This window comes from Alexandromys fortis, unplaced genomic scaffold (assembly GCF_014885135.2).
Source record: "Alexandromys fortis isolate MF-2015 unplaced genomic scaffold, M_Fortis_MF-2015_v1.1 scaffold_8_9099976_23576923, whole genome shotgun sequence".
Classification (NCBI taxonomy): Eukaryota; Metazoa; Chordata; class Mammalia; order Rodentia; family Cricetidae; genus Alexandromys; species Alexandromys fortis.
This window is the reverse complement of record NW_026067899.1, coordinates 1,641,869-1,656,739: the sequence shown is the minus strand read 5'-3', so window position 1 is coordinate 1,656,739 and position 14,871 is coordinate 1,641,869. Positions and strand designations below refer to the sequence as shown.

The window sequence follows — 14,871 nt, the reverse complement described above, 5'->3', positions numbered from 1 at the left end:
ATTTCAGACGGACAGAGAAATTGCTATCGAAACTGTCAGTGCTCCTAAGTTCTGGTCTCGTGTCTCTGAATAACGACCATTTCCATGTAAAAGTGACATCACACCGTGTGCATGTGCACACGCATCGCGTCGTGCATCCAGCAGCATGGAGCTGGCTACCCGTTCCATTCATCCGTCCTGCAGAATGTATGTCTTATCAAGTGTTGTGGTCGTTGCTAGGGATACAGTGGTGAAGGAGGGTGAGGCAGTCTTCGTCCTTAGTTCCTCTCTACCCTGTGGAAGACAGGCAGTGTCAGTGCGGTGGCCTCCAAGTGGCTCAGGAGGGACTAGGGCAGTCTGGATGAAGTGATGTCTGGGTCAGGCTCTGGAGAGGGAATAAGAGGGTCAGAGATGGGGAAGAGAGAGGAGAGGAAGAACGGAACCAGTGCTAAGGGTGAGGGGCAGTGAGACTTGTCTCTTAAGCCGTTGTATAAAGCAACCAGCTCTTGTGTTTTTACTTAGGTAGAGTCTTAGGGCTGTGGATACCTCTGTCCCTTGCTGTATGGTTCTGAACCTCCTTCATTTACAAAGAGAACATGGAACAAACATCCTCATGGCTAGGGGTGTAGCTAGCTGCTCAGTTACTACAGTGCTTGCCGAGTATGCATGGTGTCCTGGTCCAGTCCCAGCGCTGTGTCATCATAAAGTGCTGGTCCGATGATAGCACTGTGTAGAACCAGGTCTGGTGGTGCATACGTGTAATCTTAGCGCTCGGGGAGTGGAGGCAGACGGATCCATCCGGGTCATCTCTACTTCATAGCCAGTTCCCGTCAACCCGGGCTACATGTAATCTGTCTCAAACAAGCCACAAACTCCCTAAAAGAGTTCTTTCACCCTCGCTTGAACAGTGGAGTGTGAGGTGCTCGTTTTCTGGAGCGGGGTTATTCCCCTGTAGCTGTTTTCTGACCCTCTGTACATGCCCCTGTGTTTGCTTTCCTCTGATGATCTCAGAGCATGCTTAATGAACGTCAGTAATTTAAGAATTGGCCCATGAAAAGCATAGTTAGCAGCCTCATCCAGTGACCCAATGAGGAGTGCATTCCGGAGTCCAGAAGTGAGCTGCTGATGGTCCAGGTCCTGGCCAGCCTCCAAGCCGCATTAGCAGAGATAGTCCAGGCTGGAAACTTCCGTATAAAAGCTGTTAGTTAGGCTGGCAAACTGGCTTCCAGCTACGGAGAGGAATGTCAGTCAAAGTTATCTATCTTCTGTCTGTCTGCCCGTCCATCCTCCCGTCCATCCGTCCATTATCCATCCACCCGGTGTTTCTGACAGACTCACACCGTAGTGGAAGCTAGCCCTGAATTCATGTCAGCCCTTCTTCCCTTTGCTCCCGAATGCTAGGGTTACAAGTCTCTCTTTACTCTCCCTTTAACGTGTGTAGCCCTTGCTTATCCACACTAATCTCCAAATACTGGTTCAGCTGCTGAGACTGCTTCCCCAGACAGACACCTTTTTAGATGACAAAGACCCTAGATCACGAAGCACAGGCTGAAAGAGGCCTGAGGAGGCAAGAGCTTTGGGTATTTCCGGCTATCTTTAGTATTCTGTGAGTTCCTGAAATTCAGCCAGAAGCTGATTGATTCCCAGCTGCTGTAGAAGGTTCTAGCTTGTTCTCGAGCTCCCCCAGGTGGTCCAGTGAAAATATAACTTAAAATAGTAACAGCAGTGGGAAGAACAATTGGATTTAAAACTTCATAAGTAATAAAAAGATGCAGAGGCAAAAGGGGCCAAATGCTGTTGTGTGGACTTTAAAATACTGGAGAAGAACTCGTCCTGTTTGTAGCTCGGGGTGCTTTGATGCACTTTTTAAGTTAATCCAAGTTTGTTCATTTCAACCTAGCGATTTTGGGTATACTTGAAGCTGAAAAAGAAAGAAGAAAGTCTGGGTTGTCGTCGCGAGTTCAGTTTCGAAACCAAGGTTCTGAGCCCAAGTATACTCAGGAGCTAACCCTGAACAGGCAGAAGCAGCGGGCGTGCATGGAGGAGACCCTCTGGCTGCAGGTGAGCAAGCGTGTGGCCTCTGTCAAAGAGGACGGAACTTGGGCGTTCTTCACAACGCTTCGGTTTCTGAACTAGAGCCCGCTCATCAGAGCACTGCCGTCGTCTTGGTGGTCTGTCTGCACTTTGGTCACACTCACCTGCGTCACTTCTCGCCTTGCAGGAAAACATCAGAGACAAACTGCGCCCCATCCCCATTACAGCTTCTGTGGAGATCCAGGAGCCCAGCTCTCGCCGGCGGGTCAATTCACTTCCCGAAGTTCTTCCCATCTTGAATTCGAATGAAGCCAAGACCGTCCAGACAGATGTGAGCCTTCCTGGCTTCTGGTTTACCAGTGTTTGCCATATCTTAACGCGGAACTAAGTGTCTCTGAAGGCAATAGAAACAGGAATTTGTTTTACAGGCCACTTACTTATGGCCAGGTGTGGTGGTATCATATATGCCTTTAATCCCAGCACCCAGGAGGCAGAGGCAGGCGGATCTCTGAGATCAAGGCCAGCCTGGTCTACACAGCAAGTCCCAGGCCAACCAGCATTCATGATGAGACCCTATCTAGGAAAAAAACAAGCTAACAAACAAAAATACTACTTATTTCTGCATCCATAATTGACCTATGAGATGGAATTTGGGGGTCAAGAAGTATTTGGGTTCACTGTTTTTGTCCCCTAGACCTTACTGAGAATATAATTAGCCAAACCTTTATTCTCCTATCATTTCCTCCTATAGTTGACATACTTTATTTTACTACCGAGAACAGCACACTGTGAGAAATAGGTATTAATGAAACATTAAACTCAAGGAATAGCAATGCTCAGCAAAGCAAAAGAAGACTATTCACGATGACAAACTTTAGTGTCTAATGCAGCCCAGGTCATTGCAGAAAGAAAATGAATATTCTGTAGCCTGCTGAGCATGTCATGTAAGGTGAGATCTGTATGCTGGGACACGGTGGAGAGTCTAGATGAGCCTACAGAAGTATGACCGCTTGACCTGGAATCAGCGTCATCATTGTTTTGTTTGGTTGGTTTTTTTGAGACAGAGTTTCTCTGTAGCCCTGGCTGTCCTGGAACTCAATGTAGACCAGGCTGGCCTCGAACTCAGCAATCTGCCTGCCTCTGCCTCCCGAGGAGTGCTGGGGTGAGAAGCATGCACCACCGCCGCCCAGCTATTATTATTACCTTGATAACTGTTTTGGTGATGGGAATTCTATTCCACTGCCTTGACCTGGTCAAAGTGTCCTGACAGAGGACAGAGCAGGAACCAGGTGTGTGACGGAGGAGGGTAAAACATCACAGGGAAGCGAACTGTGAAGACCGTTAGGAACTTACCTCTCTGCCTTTGGTTCCTTACAGGTGCACTTCCTAAAGGAGGGCTGTGGAGACGACAATGTCTGTAACAGCAACCTTAAGCTGGAGTATAAATTCTGTACCCGAGAGGGCAGTCAAGACAAATTCTCTTACCTTCCAATGTAAGAATCGCGGGAAGTCGCTCTGACCTCCAAGTCGTTGGCTAGAAAGGGAATTGCGTGTGTGTTAAGATTCTCTTTTTCTTTCTTTCCTTTTTTAATAGTCAGAAAGGCATCCCGGAATTAGTTCTAAAAGATCAGAAGGATATAGCTCTGGAAATAACAGTGACCAACGGCCCTTCTGATCCACGGAATCCCAGAAAAGATGGTGACGACGCTCACGAGGCCAAACTTGTCGCGACGTTCCCTGACACGCTCACATACTCGGCGTACAGAGAACTGAGGGCTTTCCCTGTGAGTGTTTCTTGAGAACCCAGCAGAGAGGGAAAGAACAGCACCGCTCAGCACATGAACAAACCGTGATCCCCTGCCTTTTCTGCCCCCCAGGAGAAGCAGCTGAGCTGTGTCGCCAACCAGAACGGCTCCCAAGCTGACTGTGAGCTCGGGAACCCTTTCAAGAGAAATTCCAGTGTAGGTGATACCCCTGCACGCTCTGTCGTACTACGCTAAATACGGGTGCTGTGCCCAGAGGCCTGGCCCTTGGTGACGCCTGTTTATGTGTACCTTTTAGGTTACTTTTTACCTGATTTTAAGTACAACCGAGGTCACCTTTGACACCACAGATCTGGATATTAATCTGAAGTTGGAAACGTAAGAGTTACTTCAACCTTCCCATTTATACTTAATTCCGTGAGAACCCTGGAGTCACTGAATTTAGCACTGATCCAACTCATAAAAGAGATGGAATTGCAATGAGAAAACCGACTGTTTAAATAAAGCCCCATTGTTTCCCCTTTCGTTTTCAGAACAAGCAATCAAGATAATTTGGCTCCAATTATAGCGAAAGCAAAAGTGGTTATTGAACTGCTTCTGTCGGTCTCCGGGTAAGTGTTGTGTTTGCCATAACAAATCAATGTTTGAAAGAACCATTTATAATTCGCACTAAAACGGGTGTTTTTTTTTTAATTCGACAGAGTCGCTAAACCTTCGCAGGTGTATTTTGGAGGTACAGTTGTCGGTGAGCAGGCTATGAAGTCTGAAGATGAAGTGGGAAGCTTAATAGAGTATGAATTCAGGGTGAGTCGGAGCCATCGGTCCGAGATGCGGTCTTGATAATGTCGTTTTCATCGGCGGCCAGTCACAGGCATCGTAAGGAAATGCTCAGTTGCACGTGATTGCCTGTTTTTAACAGCGAAAACTGAAAACTTTATCTCCCAAGCGGAGAGCAACTGTCACTCAGCAGAGACTTGGCTCAGAATCAGTCTTTTTAGCCTTATCGTGGAACTGTAGCGTGCATGTAGTGTAGACACAAAGTAATGCTTTTTTTCCTCAGAGTCTAGAAAGCAGACTCACATAATCTGTAGTCGACCGTGTAGGGTCTGTAGTTTGTTTCCCCTCCATTAGGAAGTCATTTTCCCAGTGCCCTCGCCAGGCTGAAAGACTGTTGCCATTATTCCTTCCCTCAAGTCTAGTCTGGGGGTGGTGACAGTAGACCTGGTATATGCCCGCAAAGAGGGCCGGCAATGGGCACACTGCAGTGACTCTGGGTGCAGTTTAACAGACTTGAACACGGACTGTGACGTCTACCTATGTATTATGCATATGGATTTGGGTCTCCATGGTGCAAGCTGAAGTCCTGAAATTTTACGCATTGAGACTAAAGCCTGAAAGGGCAAGAATAGGCTTGGCCTAAATCTGGCACACTAAAGAGGCAAGTTCTCTCCAGAATTGCCGGCTGGTCTCTGAGCTCTGTGCGGCCAGTTGGATGAGGTTCTGGAGCTGTGCACTGTAAAAAACTCTGTATTGTAATACTCTCGGCCTTGTTGTACAAAGTCACTCTGCTCCCAGCGCTCACTCTGAGCTGTCGTGTGGTTCTCCGCAGTCTCCCTAAGTACAGATGGCTGAGACTGCTTCATTTTCAGAGTAGGGAGGTTTTCCAGAAGCAGGATATGGGTGCCGAAGCAGAGGCTTTGTCATCTGCCAGGCAGGACGCTCACTGAGTGGTTCATGGGTGCACCAGGGACTTCCTCAGTGCTGTTGGGAACATGTCATACCTGTGCTGTGGGTTTATTACATATGGTAGTTACTCCTGGATTGAGCTAGTGATCCTTTCTTTTTTGACCTTTACTTTTTTCTTCTATTTTTTATGACAAGAATCTTTTTAAAAAGCCCAGCTATTTTGCACACCTTATTCCTGATCCGTTTTGGAGACTTACACTGCTGTGGTAGGATTATGCTGGGTATTTAGCCTATAGGCAGTAGGAACTGCTACTAAATTTTATCTTAAAAGGATTATATTGTAGCAAAATATGCTGTTTCCTGACAGGTGATTAATTTAGGCAAACCTCTGAAAAACCTTGGCACGGCGACCCTGAATATACAGTGGCCCAAGGAAATCAACAACGGCAAATGGTTGCTTTATCTGGTGAAAGTTGAATCCAAAGGTTTGGAGCAGATCATTTGCGAGCCACACGATGAAATAAATTACCTGAAGCTCAAGGTACGTTGATGGGTTTTTTGCCGCCTCCCAGGTGTGAGCTGCTGACCTTTGAGGGGTAAACTTGACTGTGCTAGGGAAGCCGCACTGACATGTTGACTTCTCCTTTGGTTGTTATGGTTTTCTCATCCATAACTGAGTAACTCAGTCTGGCTAAGGCATTTTTGCTGATGAATGACCTTTATGTCTCCCGATTGCTGCTGTTACAGCATGCGCCACCGTGTCTGGTCTATACTCTGCAATGCCAGAGCTCACACCCGGGACTTCATGCCTGCTAGGCGAGCTCTTCTACCGATCCAGCTACATCCCCAGCCCTTTTTTATTTTCAGTTCCAAAGTACCTGGGTACCATGGTTGTTCACGTGCTCTTTGACTCATCAACATTGAAAAACATGATGACCTGTTATCCTTACTCTTAAAATAAGTCAGCCTTTCCTTTCCAACAATCCTAAATCCAAAACGCTCTAAAATCGTAAGCACATTTATAAGAAGGGATGTAGACAGTGACTGCATTTTAGTTTCCCCGGGCACCCAGACTGGAATAATCACACAGAAACTATATTAATTACAGCATTGCTTGGCCAATGACTTAGGTGTATTCTTACTTAGCGCTTATATCTTAAATTAACCTATTTCTATTAATCTATGTATCACCATAAGGCTGTGACCTACCAGTAACATTCCAGCGTCTGTCTCCTTCCTCAGCTACATATCGTCTCTTTGACTCCGCCTTCTTTCTCTCTGTTCTGATTTCCCGCCTGACTTTACTCTGCTAAGCCATTGGCCCAAACAGCTTTATTTGTCAACCAATTAAGGCAACACTTATACAGAAGTACATCCCATATCATCTCCCCTTTTCTGTCTAATTAGAAAGCACAGTCTTCGTTTACAAAGGGAGACTCAACCTGTATAAGGAAAGCCTGTGTTAAAAGTTTTTATCTGGCTTAGTCTTCCGTGCGACTCTCTGAGTTGGTAACACAAAGGGTCTTCACTTCCTTTTTGTCCTTCCTGTCCTGTCATCATTCCTGTGTACTGACCGTCCCCTGTGAGTTAGACACTGAGCTGGTGCTGGGGTCATCTCTGGTCTCAGTCGACTAACAGTTTGATGCTGTGTGTCTGTAGTTCAGCGCAACACAAGAACACAGGAGGGAGCTTTTTCTTTCCCTAAGTTTCAGCATCACACTAGAAACAAACGACTTAAATAAGCAGACTTAGGAGTCTATTGGTGAACCTAAAATGGCCAGAAGGTTGCTGTTTTGGACTTGCTCTGCTTTGCGGCTGGGAAAGAAGATGTGATGCTGATTATAGCCTTGGCAGAATTTGGGATCTCTGAGACACTATGCACACCTTGAGGGATTACTTAGCCTCTGGCCATACCTGTGAAGGATTATTTTGGAAGACCCACAGTAGAGGCAGGTGGCACCAGTCCCTGGGTTGGGGTCTATATAGGAAGGAGAAAGTGAGCTGAGCTGCGCACCAGACCCTCTTGACCGTGTGTCCCCTGTGACCAGCTGCCTTCAGCTTTTTAACTTCCTCGCCATGATGGACTATAACCTGGAACTGAGAACCAGAATAAGCCCTTTACTCCTGTTGGGCTGTGCTATCACAGGGCAAGAAGAGAAGCTAAGACAGAGGTGGATATTAATTGACGGTGTAAATTTGGCTTTGTTTGTGAGGCTTATGCAGCAAACGACGGACATTTACCTAACGCGGGTCTGTTTTGGATGTCACTTTTAGGAGTCACACAACTCAAGAAGGAAACGGGAGATTTCTGAAAAGCAGATAGACGATAGCAGGAAGTTTTCTTTGTTTTCTGAACGAAAATACCAGACCCTTGTGAGTATCTCTCTGGGCTGCGAGTGGGGTCTGTATAAACAAGAACCAGCTTCCCGGAGCTGCGGGTCCTCACCCCCCGCCTGTCTCCTCTCCAGAACTGCAGCGTCAACGTGAGGTGTGTGAACATCAAGTGTCCGCTGCGTGGGCTGGACAGCAAGGCCTCCCTCGTGCTGCGCTCCAGGCTGTGGAACAGTACATTTCTAGAGGTGTGACTCTGCCCCCCTGGAAGAATTGGCTACGCCAGGGACACCCACCACTTTCCTGACGCATCTCTCGTCTTCCACAGGAATATTCCAAACTGAACTACTTGGACATTCTCGTGCGGGCCTCCATTGACGTGACGGCTGCCGCTCAGAATATCAAGCTGCCTCATGCGGGCACACAGGTGAGATCTAGGTCCCCAGAGTCGGAGCTGGCCTCGTCCCTTACACCGCTACACCGTGCCACAACCTGAGGTCACCTTCTTCCCTGTTGTTCCTTAAAGGACAGTTTAGGTCCTGCCACACGAAGCTCTATTTTAATAGAATTTAATAGATAAAAAGTGACCCTGAGCCAGGCCTAGTAATGCAGGCTGTTGATGTGCCGACTACTCTGGAACCTGAAAGAAGGGGGTCACTGGTTTAGTCTCTCTGGATTTCAGAGTGAGTTTAAGGCCTGCCTGGGCGATCTAGTGAGGTCCTGCTCTGGAAGAAATGGTTTAAGAGGCCAACCATGTGGCTCATGCCTCCTACTGCTGCACAAGACCCTAGGTTCAATCCCAAGGTCAGCACACACACCAGGAAAAGGAAACCTAGATAGAGCCCTCCATTCGGCAGGGCAGTGGCCAGGATGAAAAGCCACACGGGGAGACTAGCGTGCAGCCTGGTAGAAAATGAAGCCGGCCCACCCCTAATGCGGTGGCCATTCTCAGGATGCCTGTGCTGTGTGTGGCCGATGGCGGTTACTAAAAGAGATATTTCTCTATAAATCTGGAATGTTGATGTGAGCCAAGCATGGTGGGAGATGCAGGAGGATTGCTGCAAGTCTGAGGCTGACTGAGCTCCATAGTAAGTCCCAGGTTAATATGAACCACAGTGAGACCCTATGTCAAAATCCCTGTGAATGAATGAATCCGTCAATCCATCTGTCTAGAATTGAATTTTTTTTTGTTTTGTTTTGTTTTTCGAGACAGGATTTCTCTGTAGCTTTGGAGCCTGTTCTGAAACTAGCTCTTGTAGACCAGGGTGGCTCGAACTCACAGAGATCCACCTGCCTCTGCCTCCCTAGTGCTGGGATTAAAGGCATGTGCTACCACCACCTGGCTTAGAGTTGAATTCTTTAAAATAAATCCCTGGAACAAGCATTGACCACGTAGCAGCCTTTCCAATGACAGAGAGGAACTGTCCTGCTCCTTGGATACCTTCAGGAGGAAGGTTGTCTCCTCTTAACTGCCATGTGACTTGCCAGTGGATCCGAGACCAGATCTCAAGTTCTCTTCTTTTTCTGGAAGGTGGTAGACCTGAGGGCCTGATAGCAAGTCTGACTGCTGGTCACAGAGGGAACATCTTGGGCGTTCTGTCTCATCCAGACTCCTAATGGAGCTGGGGTCTCCACCTGATCCTGCTTTGCTTAATCCTTCGTAGACTGGTGAATGGTTTCTAGCCTGCTCTCTGGAACCCATTTCTTTTGAAAGCGGAGGCATTTTCTTGCCGCTAGTCTTCCGCCGCCTCCTATTTTCTGTGGTTTCTCTGATAGCTCAGACCCCGTGCGCACTTTTTTCTTGGGTATCTGAAGGCGCAGGGTTTCAGTGTCAGGCTGGAGAGTCTTGATTCCCCCACTTACTGTGGGCTACATTTTCATCTTCATCTCAGCTCCCCCTTTCTAGTCTGAAGATCATTTTCTTTGGCAGTAGAAGCAAAATACATTGTGCAATTCAGTCCTTTAAAAAAAAAAAACAACTCTAACCTCACTTTTTTCTTGAAAAAAGAAAAGAGAGTACGTTAAAAACCAGGTAGTGGTGGCACATGTCCTTAATCCTAGCATTCGGGAGGCAGAGGCAGGTGGATCTCTGTGAGTTTGCGGCCAACCTGGTCTACAGAGTGAGTTCCAGGACAAGGCTCCAAAACTACACAGAGAAACCCTGACTCAAAAAAACAAAACAAAAAAAAGCTAAGAAAAATTCATCTGTTTATTTATTGCCCAATTTCAAGAGTTTAGTGTTTGGCACTCAATAAGACACTTTTAAATTTAGACTGCATTGAAACAAGTGAAAGCAGAAATCACACAATCGAAGTGATATGACTGTATTTTGACATCAGTTCATTTAAATCTATGTGGCAAACCAGCACCTGTTAAAACACATGGATTCCTCACACACACACACACACACATGCTACAGTGCTGGAAGCAAAGCTGAGTAAAGTTTAGGATCAAGAATTTCCGATTAGTCCAGGAAAGAAGGGAATGTTATGTGTGTGCACATGTCTCATTAAGCTTAGTCCTAAGAGTCAGGCAGGTAACTATCCAAGTTTCTTGCCTGCTGAAGACAAATTATAATGGGTAGAAATAAGTACCCCGTTCTTTGAGGCAGTGAGATTTTTCTTTCTGAGGACTCTTAAATGCAGAGAACTTGAGATGTGTGTGCCTTTAGAAGATGACTCTTATGTGCAGAGCGCTCACCGGGTAGGTGGTGCCTTTGATCCTGAGTTTCATAAAAGCTGACGGCCCCTTTGCTGAGCGACTTATACTGCTGTTCAGTAAGAGTGGGCTTTATACCGCAGAGTAATTTGGGGCAGATGTTTTGGCCGTTGGCAAGCTGCTGTGGTCTCTGCTGGTCACAGGTGATGCAATTGAATGTACCTGTCGAGCCGGAGCCCTTTCTGCCTTTTCCCACCTGATGAATGAGGTACCTATGGAAAGCCGCCACCTCCATGAAAATGCATGAAGTTTAATGACACTGAAAGGAAACCCATGTCTTAGGGATTGTAAAGTTTTATGGACATTCTACTGAGTTGTTAGAAGTTGCGGAGGCAACTTGTTAAGTTTTGGAGTAGGCACTTGGTGGCAGCTGTTTGCAGCGATCACGTGCTTACAGTTTAGGCTTCTCATTGCTGCAGCTTAAGCTCTGAGCTAAGCTACACTTTCTTGTAGAGTATGGCCACAAGCCATTTCAGGAAATCGTATTGTTATGAGGGTCTGATAGCCTAAGAAAAAGAATGAACGGCACCTGTCTGTGATGAAGCTCATCCCTACTTTGGACTCCGAGGCTTGGAGAATAATTGTACCTTGTGGAAATTTAACTAAAAGATAGTGTGATTGTTTTCAAAAGAACCTAGGCTGAAGGCTGGAAGTGGAATGTGGAGGTACAATGTTTACTACACGTGCACAAGGCTTGAGCCCAGCACAGCAAGGTTAAAAAAACAAACAAAACAAATCGTGTAATTGTGGTGAAACATGTTTATCTGCTGCTGCTGTTCGGATTGACAAGGGAAGGATGGATACTTGGTGATTCATTGTTTAGTTTTCTCTAATTTTCTTTAAAAGCAAAACAAAACAAAAAAAAACATAGTTTAAGAGTTCAGTTAGCAACAAAGTACAACCTAGACCAGATAAAAAATCCGTTGAGGCAGAGTTCTGTTATTGAGAAAAAGGGTCTCTCTCAGCAGAAAGTGACTTGTCCATCCATGCACTTTTTCATTCAGAATGTGTTCAGAAGCAAAACTGAGCAGAATTGAAGCCATCCATGCCGGCTGACAGCACCTGGTTTATCATGGTCTCTCTTTTGTACCCTGTAGGTTCGCGTGACAGTGTTTCCCTCCAAGACTGTAGCTCAGTATTCGGGGATAGCTTGGTGGATCATCCTCCTGGCTGTCCTTGCTGGGATTCTGATGTTGGCTCTGTTAGTGTTTTTACTATGGAAGGTAAGTCTCGTCTGTCGATTGAGTTTTCTCATATAAACTTTACTTCATGTTTTTAAAAAATTGAGGATTGACGCTGACATTTGCATTTTCCTTTTTCATTGATCCTTTTTCCCCCGATATTTTATCATGAAACTTGTCCAGTATACACCAAATCTGAGAGAATTTTACAGGGAATATCTGTTTATCGACCTAATAATTTATATTTAGAGATTCTTTGTTGATATGTATGAAGTGTCTTAAGAAGTAATTTTGAGGTCTTATACATAATTCAGCATGGTTAGTAAATAATAAATCTGAAGATGACTACCTTGCTTAGCATTTTCTGTACCTAAGATCGACCCCGAAATCTAAGCCAAATAGACAGATCGCAGTTTATTCTGAATGCAAGTTCCTACTAATTCCCCCTTCTGTACAGAAACCTTCATGACAGCCACTGGGAAGCATTGCCCTTATAGCTAGGCTGGGAGCAGAACAGGGCACAATGAATACTCAAGGGTCCTCAACCTGTAGCAAGCGTGATGAACATCCGGGTTCAGTATAATGTTCCCATTAGACTTTGGTCTTCTGACTGTGCACAGTGTGTGATACCTTGCCCTGCCTCCTCCCTGTAGAGAGGCCATGTCATCAAAAGACCAGGTGGTAGATGGTTATGAACATTAGTCAACAGATGACAACCTCCGTAGGTCCGAGGTGAGTCCCAGGGAGTAAGGGAGTCCCGCAGTCTTTTATCTGTAATTCCAGACTGCAGAAATCTCTGGGAACTGAAAAGTTTGACTGACTTGGCAGAACTGTGCCGTGGAGAGAGGATATTTAGTCTCGCTCTTTTAGTTCATGGGTTTCACTGCAGAAATACCAGCATTCCTAGCACAGTGCCAAGTATGTCATTCCAGAGGGTCTGGGGTGAAGTAAGTCCGAATGTGCTAGGCTCAAACCATCCATCCTTGCCCTCCCATCGTGTCCTGGAGTACAACAGATGAAGGGTTGTGACTTTGAGTGTGTGTGTCCCCCCCCCCATTCTTCTGAACCACTTCCTTTTGCCAGGCCGAGGACTGGGGTGGAGACGTGGTACCTGTCTCTACCAGTGTTGTTCCTGACAAGCAGATTTTAGTCAGCTTTCCTCAGGTGTATCACAAGCGGTAGGTTTATCTGGCAAACACAGCCAGTCGATATTAGAGCTCTTGCCACAGTTATCTGACAGGAAAAAAATTAATTTGCAGTTTTGAGACCTGAGGATGAGCTTGCATTCTCTGGGAGAGCTCACAAGGTTAGTCTTTTCCCAGAGCGGCTCTTATTGGCAGTCCTGAATCCTTGTGTAGTCATGGCGAGAGGCAGCATTTAGATACCTGAGCTGTATGTAACATTGGGCAAATTATTTCAGCTCCCTGGGGGCTCAGCTGCCAATAATAGGATCAGATTAAATTATTATTGGGTTCCTTGACATTCTTCATTTTCATAGTCTGAGGTGGATTCTAAACAGGCCCTCAAACTCCATGTGGAAGTCAGCTTTATTACTTCATATTCTTCTTTATAAATGAAATTATTGGTATTTAAAAATCTCGGAATGTTAGGATCAGGAAGGAGTTTAGGGTCCTCAAGCCGCTTTCTAGAATGGATGAGGCTCTGGATTCGGTCTCCAGCACCGTGGAAGGAGGGAAAGATGGAATCTACAGCCGTGTCAAAGCTGCAGCGGAGGGCTCCACTCTAACCAGAGGAACCCTGCCTTTACCTGCTTTTTAAACAGTGGCTTTTGCACAGGGGTTCTTCTGGAATCAAAGGAGAAGTCCTCAGACTCTTATTTAAGACTATCCATTTTTGGTGAACTTTTCTTCCTGCCCTGTGTACTAGTTCTCATTGACCGCTACCTGGCTGTGCGCACTCACTGCGAGTCACCCCGATAGCCACCATGTTTATGAAGTAGGCTGTTTCAGTGCAAACCTGGTAGAGGGCGCTGTAATATGGAAATATTCTGGAGTGTCACTGTCTCACGATAGCCAGGAGTCACCTGGGGCCCGTACAGCGGAAGAGTCGCGTTTTCAATTGAAATTTGTCTGAACTTGAATAACCGTGTGTAGCCGGTGGCTCCCAACCCTGTGGTGGTGGGGGGGATCTAGATCTTCTTCCTTCATGAGTTGCCAGACTCGGAGGCACAATTTTGCCAGGAGATTTATTTGATCCGATTTTATTTCAAAAGATAGTTCCCACAGCCCGTGAACTAGATGAAGGAAAATAGGGACAGTTAGCCATTGTTGAATGAAGGAAGTAAGAGCAGAGAGTGGGATTACACATTTATACTCTCTTAGAGTGGCCTGAGCTCAGGAGCACGGGTTCCTGCCATTTAGGGGTTGCATGGTGGTTCAGAATTCAGGGGAAATGACAGCAAGTACCCCTTCCTTCGAATTTATTCTGTAATTCACGTTACCAATTGGTTGGAGGCCTCCAGGAGAAAGTATTGTTCCTTACAACTTAGAGCAGCAGCAGGTAGATACACTATATCTGTGTTTTATTTTGACTCGGGCTGAATTTTGCAGGGTTTATATTTCCATCCCTTGTCTCAGTGACCTGCAGAAGTGAATGTGTAGACTTTTTCAAGTCTGTCGTGCAAAGAAAAAAATTCACCCGTGTTCCAGTCAAATGTGCATGCATTTTCCTTTTAGGATGACCTCAAGACTTCCGCTACAAATAGGAAAGTCAGTCAGCCAGTGTGTGTCATCTTTGTAGAGATGTTAAATGCTGGCTCGACGTGGCCAGCGCAGCAGCTGCTCACTTGGGTTAAAGCCTGAGGTGTTCTTTTCTTTAGCTTCCGAACAAACACAGAACTGTGCAATTGACTGAATACCTTGCTTCCTTGTAGTGTGGTTTCTTCAAGAGAAATAAGAAAGATCATTACGATGCCACCTATCACAAGGCTGAGATCCATACTCAGCCGTCTGATAAAGAGAGGCTCACTTCCGATGCATAGTATTGATCTACTTCCCGTAATTGGTAATTGATCGGTGTTTTTCCTCGCTAGCTGTGGGACCTGCTGTGGTTGTGGTAGCTAACTTAAGAGCGACAGCTTGCTGTGTGTGTCCCATTAACAGATGTTTCCAAGTGTCCACACTGGCTTGCCTTGCTTGGATTTATTTATTTATTTATTT

The 14,871-nt window shown here is 46.0% G+C and overlaps 1 protein-coding gene across 3 annotated transcripts in view; it reads left to right on the top strand.

Moving 5' to 3' along the window:
• The window catches only part of Itga6 (integrin subunit alpha 6), a 67,476-nt gene that overhangs the window by 47,786 nt on the left and 4,819 nt on the right, over window positions 1–14,871 (top strand). For 2 of the 3 annotated variants that reach the window (XM_050122982.1, XM_050122999.1), the window contains 13 exons: window positions 1,880–2,040; window positions 2,201–2,344; window positions 3,391–3,506; window positions 3,608–3,797; window positions 3,891–3,974; window positions 4,075–4,154; window positions 4,310–4,387; window positions 4,478–4,580; window positions 5,830–6,003; window positions 7,737–7,835; window positions 7,931–8,041; window positions 8,122–8,220; window positions 11,609–11,734. In XM_050122982.1, the coding sequence (XP_049978939.1) occupies window positions 1,880–2,040; window positions 2,201–2,344; window positions 3,391–3,506; window positions 3,608–3,797; window positions 3,891–3,974; window positions 4,075–4,154; window positions 4,310–4,387; window positions 4,478–4,580; window positions 5,830–6,003; window positions 7,737–7,835; window positions 7,931–8,041; window positions 8,122–8,220; window positions 11,609–11,734 (1,565 nt within the window). Of the gene's footprint in view, window positions 1–1,879; window positions 2,041–2,200; window positions 2,345–3,390; window positions 3,507–3,607; window positions 3,798–3,890; window positions 3,975–4,074; window positions 4,155–4,309; window positions 4,388–4,477; window positions 4,581–5,829; window positions 6,004–7,736; window positions 7,836–7,930; window positions 8,042–8,121; window positions 8,221–11,608; window positions 11,735–14,585; window positions 14,717–14,871 lie in introns of all 3 variants that reach the window. The other variant, XM_050122990.1, reaches the window with a different exon arrangement.